Source organism: Cololabis saira, chromosome 5 (genome assembly GCF_033807715.1).
Source record: "Cololabis saira isolate AMF1-May2022 chromosome 5, fColSai1.1, whole genome shotgun sequence".
Lineage (NCBI taxonomy): Eukaryota > Metazoa > Chordata > Actinopteri > Beloniformes > Belonidae > Cololabis > Cololabis saira.
This window is the reverse complement of record NC_084591.1, coordinates 18,328,704-18,334,609: the sequence shown is the minus strand read 5'-3', so window position 1 is coordinate 18,334,609 and position 5,906 is coordinate 18,328,704. Positions and strand designations below refer to the sequence as shown.

At 40.5% G+C, this 5,906-nt stretch overlaps 1 protein-coding gene across 1 annotated transcript; it reads left to right on the top strand.

Moving 5' to 3' along the window:
* The first annotated feature begins 591 nt into the window (after positions 1–591).
* avpr1aa (arginine vasopressin receptor 1Aa) lies at positions 592–3,800 on the top strand. The gene is made up of 2 exons (XM_061721123.1): positions 592–1,646; positions 2,331–3,800. The coding sequence occupies exons 1-2, from the start codon at positions 701–703 to the stop codon at positions 2,609–2,611; spliced, it is 1,227 nt and encodes a 408-aa protein (XP_061577107.1). The 5' UTR covers positions 592–700; the 3' UTR covers positions 2,612–3,800.
* The last annotated feature ends 2,106 nt before the right edge of the window (positions 3,801–5,906 follow it).

Here is a 5,906-nt window from a genome sequence, read left to right as displayed (position 1 = left end):
ACTGATGCTTAACTAATGCTTAACTAATGCTTAATAGTGTGTAGTTATTATAAAGTGTTACCGATATTTGTATCAGTGTAGGTTGTAAACTGAGTCTAAACATAAGATAAGATAAGATAAGATAAGATAAGATATCCTTTATTTTCTCCCTCAGTGGGGAAACTTATTTTGTTGTCAGCAGTACACTTAGCACACACATGTAGGGGAGGGGTAAAAAGACTGAAAAGTCAGAAATAAAAAATATATAAAAAATACAAAAAAGATACGTATAAAATATGTATAAACACAGGATATGAACAGTATCCTTCCATGTGCATGGAAATGGGAAGAGCTTCTGATGTGGGGCTTGTATAAACTTCATGGAAAGGGTGAGTGCAAAACAAGTATTTTACAACCTATTAATGAAAAGAAGGCACGAATTTCTTGGATAAAAACAAAAAAGATAATCAAAGAAATCCCTCACAACAAGTGTTGTCCCCCTCTCTCTCTCTCTCTTCTCCTGCGCATCCGCGTTTTACGCACATCCGCTCTGGAATTTGATTCGACCATAAAACAAGGAGCCAGAGCTGCCACGAGTCAGAGAGCAGCGGTGTTCCCTCAGTGCGCCAGGTTTCCTCCAACTCCGGCTTAAAGTGGGCACTTCGTTCGCAGCCGCCGTTGGCACGGTGTTCGCCAGGGCGCACGGAGGCGCAGCAGTGCCATGTACAATCCTGACAATGTGCAACTCCAACAACGGCCAGAATCAGTCACGCTGAGTCTCACCGAGGGTCTAAGGATGGGGACGTCTGGAAACGGCACCGTCTACCCCAACGGATCCGACCCATTTGCGAGAAACGAGGAGGTGGCCCAGATCGAGATCATGGTCCTGAGCATTACTTTTGTGGTGGCGGTGATCGGGAACGTGAGCGTGCTGCTGGCCATGTACAACACCAAGAAGAAGATGTCGCGCATGCACCTCTTCATCAAACACCTGAGCCTGGCCGACCTGGTCGTCGCCTTCTTCCAGGTGTTGCCGCAGCTGTGCTGGGAGATCACCTTCCGCTTCTACGGCCCGGACTTTCTGTGCAGGATCGTGAAGCACCTGCAGGTGATGGGGATGTTCGCTTCCACCTACATGATGGTGATGATGACTCTGGACCGCTACATCGCCATCTGCCACCCTCTGAAGACGCTCCAGCAGCCCACCAAGCGCTCCCACATCATGATCGTGTCCACGTGGATGTGCAGCCTGGTGCTCAGCACCCCGCAGTTCTTCATCTTCTCCCTGAGCGAGATCAAGAACGGCTCGGACGTGTACGACTGCTGGGCCAACTTCATCGAGCCGTGGGGCGCCCGCGCGTACATCACCTGGACAACCGTGGCCATCTTCCTGGTGCCCGTGCTCCTCCTCATGATGTGCTACGGCTTCATCTGCCACAGCATATGGAAAAATATCAAGTACAAGAAAAGAAAAACGACGGCCGGGGCCGCGAGCAAGAGCGGGCTGATCGGGAAGAGCTCGGTCAGCAGCGTCACGACCATATCCAGAGCCAAACTGAGGACCGTTAAGATGACTTTTGTCATCGTTTTGGCCTATATTATTTGCTGGGCGCCTTTTTTCACAGTCCAGATGTGGTCCGTGTGGGATGAAAACTTCCAGTGGGATGGTAAGTTTTTGGCACAAGACTATAAAGTAAATTAAAACCAAACAAAATGTTGAGATTTTGGCGTGGATGTCACTTTATAGCCAACAAATAGCCAGGCTGTGTGTGAAAAGTTGACGCGTAAAAGGAAAAAGAAAGCGCGCATTTACGCAAACAGTTCGCAGGCACACAAATCATAAAATGTGTATGAAACTGAGTGAAATCCATTAAATAGTTTGCACTTATCTTTTGTGTACAGACAATTCATATATTTAAGTTGCCGAGGGCAGAAAAGCGCAGATTTTAAAGGATGTGGCTCTCCTCACTCAGATGCGTCAGCCTCCTGTTTTTGAATAACTTCTTATCTTCTCTCCAAAACTAATAAACTGTAGGCTATTGAACTTTTATATTCTATCTTTAACCTGACAGCAGAAATTTGGCTCCAGAGTTAATATAGCTTGTACATCACTTACAATTTTAGTTAAAATATGTCAAATACATGACAAATGATGCAAGTTTGCTTCTCAAGAGACATTTTTATACCTGAGGTTTTCTAAGTTTGTGTGTTTGCTAGACTTTCTCGTATTAAATGAAAAATAACGACCCTGATTTATACACCAACTGCATTACGGAGGCATTTCTGCAGCCTGGTGTGCCAGATGTTTTGCAGCTTAATCATTTTTTTCCTCTTTCCTCTCCGCTCCTCAGAGTCTGAGAACACAGCAGTGACTCTGTCTGCGCTCCTTGCCAGTCTCAACAGCTGCTGTAACCCATGGATATACATGATCTTCAGCGGTCACCTCCTCCAAGATTTCGTGCATTGCTTCTCCTGCTGCTATAAAGCGAGCACAGATAAAAAAGAGGATTCGGACAGCAGCATCCGCAGGACGACGCTGCTGACCAAAATGACCAATCGGAGCCCGACAGGCAGCACTGGCAACTGGAGAGAACTGGATAATTCTCCCAAGATATCAGCCCAGGCAGAGTAAACAGTCAGTGGTATCAACATGCACAAGGAGTGTCAGCTTGACATTCACTCCTGACACGATCTACAATGCCCCCATAAAACTTAGAAGCTGTAGAAGCAATCAAACGTTTTGGCATGGAAAACACGATGCACTGAAGGTGCACTGGAGCTTAAACATTTGCAACAAAAAGAGACTATATGGACACATTTTATGTGACAACATGCTCTTTTTTTCATATATACTCAATGTTGAGACAGAAAATGTACATTTAATGTCCCTTTTTCTTAAATTCAGTCACAATTAATGAAAGTTTAAGCATGCTGCCATTACAATTTATCAAGCACCAAACATGTTTTTCTTCTCAGCGATTTAAAAAGAATTCCAGGAATCCTGACACTTTCGCTGGTGGTTGTCTCTTCCTACAGCGGCAACAAACACCCTTTTCCTGTTTGAATGTTTACAAAGGTGAAGGTCTGGAGCGGTCTGGAGATGTGCGGTGATAAAATCAGCTCTTCCAGACCACTTGTCTCCAAGTAACCAAGGCACGCACCTCATCTTTTGTGTTTGAATTTCCATTTTGGGGCATGTCCTAGAACCACATTTTAGTGGCTAATAAAAAACAAAAAAAGGGATTCAAGCCAGTGCTTTGACCTTACAAAACACCCAGTAACAGAAAAGGAACATGAGTGAAGAATAATAATGGATTTGGAGTTATACATTTGCATGTATCCACAATATAACTTGGCCCGGGAGATGTTTCATGTTCCAGCGGCCAGTCTTTTGTGTGGATCGCCACATGATGGCTTTCATTTGTGGTTCAGCAGAGGTAAATAGCAAAACACGCACACACAGATGGTGAGCTGGGAGCTTTGATGAGGTGAAACTGACCACTGTTGGATGAGTCCAGCCATCTTCACACGGGCCGTTCCCATGGCTTTCGTTGGGGAAGAAGCTCACACATTCCTCACAAAACACGTCAGTGCACTTCCCGATTTTTTTTTTTTCAACATCCTGCACCATCGGGGGCTTTGTGTTTTGGCCTCATTTGCAGTCAAGACAAAAACAATTTCCTGTACATTAATGTGATTTGCAGGACTAAAAAGCTTACCGGCTCCAAAATAAAATGTTGTAAAAAGACAGACTCTCTCTCTCTCTCTCTCTCTCTCTCTCTCTCTCTCTCTCTCTCTCTCTCTCTCTCTCTCTCTCTCTCTCTCTCTCTCTCTCTCTCTATATATATATATATATATATATATATATATATATACATATATATACTGTGGAATTATATTTGTTTCTATAAAAGTGTATAGTGTATTTATACATTAAAGGGACGTAAATATCTGTAAATATGAGTAATATATGTAAATCTCTTCAGCTTGGATTCTGCCTGTAATTGTTTGTAGCTGAAATATACACATGGATGTACCGAATGTTGATAACTTTGTTGCTTGTTTTAGCCGTCGTTATATGGGAGATTTCATTGTTTATGCTTCTCGCATGTTGCTCCACAACTGCAGAAATGTTATGTCTGTTATTTTTGCTGTAATTTGAGCAACCTTTTGAACTTATATCTCAAGCCAATCTAAGCCCTTAAACTTTGCCAAGCTCTGGGATTGTGCAACTTTTCATTTGAAAGTAACGCCAGTTGGAAGTTTCGTGAGAAACAAGTTTTCTCAGCAGGCGTTTGACAATAAGAGACTGAAAAATAGCTTTGAGTGAAAGGTAATTTAACAGGTTCTCCTAAAGTAAACATCCCACTGACTATGTTATGTAATAAAGTTGTAAATCATTAGATTACATAAAAATGATAGTTCTTCCTTTTGACCAGAGAGTTTTTTTTTTTTTTTTCACTTTTACTTGTGATCACTTGATCTGGTTTTGAGATTTCTTCAGATAACACTGAACAGCAGAAGTGAAGAGACATTTTTTTGCTGAACATATAACATGAAAATTAATACTTGAACTCTGTCAGAATGATTTGCTTTGTTGCAGAGATTAGAGGAGATCACTACGAGAAGCCTTAAAAGGCCTGGTAAGTTGAGAATTTAACAAAACATGATTTGACAGTTTTTTTCCAAAGACCTGAGTACTGAGCACTGGCACTTTCATCTCTCACTTCCTCAGCGTTAAAGCTCAATGCAGTTTGTCCAAATATTGAAGTGTAAAAGCTCATGTTTTGTTTTTATATGTTTTTCATGAACCGAGTTGCATTTTGATGTCTTGGAAATAATTTTTTCATGTAAAGTTGCTTGAAAGAGGAGAGCTGTATTAATGTTTGTATCTTACAGATTAAACAAAGAACAGGAGAATGTCAGTAAAGCCACTGGGTTGGTGGTAAGACGATTTTATTTCCTTAAAAGGTGCTGCTTTTCAGTTCCAGTGTTCGATTTAAGCTAAAGCCGTGGGCTGATTGCGACATTTTAGATTTAAAAAAAAGCTAAATTTTAGTTTTATCCTTTTGTATTATCATCTTATTTTATTCTTTTTTTTGTGACAAGTGTAAAAAAAATGTATTGCAACATACACTTAAGGTTTTATTTTAATAGTCTCAGTGGAAGTTTATAGAAAGCAGTGCTTGTAATTGATAGTTTCTTTTTAGATAAGCAGGTTATGGCCTCAAATTAGTATTTTGTGGCCACAAATTAATTTAATTCATGGTCATACATTTCTCTATATTAACCTCCTAAGAAATTAAACATTATGACATAGACACCAAAACGTGTGATGTCCACATATGTGTACGCCAGCTCATAGGAGGCTAATGCTAATTTGTGACTAATTTTTGACCTGTAGGCTGAACATGATCCACAGCCTCACTGGAAATATGCTCAAATCAGACAGAGGTCATTTGATTGAGAGATAAAGGGTTATTTTAGACTGGGATTGAGTTGCAATAATATTCTTAAATGTCAGGTGTTGCAAGGAATCATTACTACAGGCAAACAATAAAAGAGAAAATTGAGATCAAAATTGTCATTCTGTTTTGAAATTCTAATTTCTGGCCACAACATTATAATTTGTCAAAATAAAATACTGATTTGAGACCACAATTAGTATTATTTTATTAGTCCTTTTTGTTATTTAGTCATTTATTTTCCAGAAGTCATACCAGGGTATCCATAGGTATCAGAACCAAATTGGGAAAGTAGGCAAAAATCTGATCTTCTTCTTTTTTTTCTAAAACCAAAATAAAAGATAATATGTGATGCAACAAAAGGAAAAACAATGAGGCATAAGTACATCATTTCCATGTGTCACAAGTGTCAAGTTTTAGGACTACAAATGTCCAGATCTGTGGTAGAAAACACCACTGTTT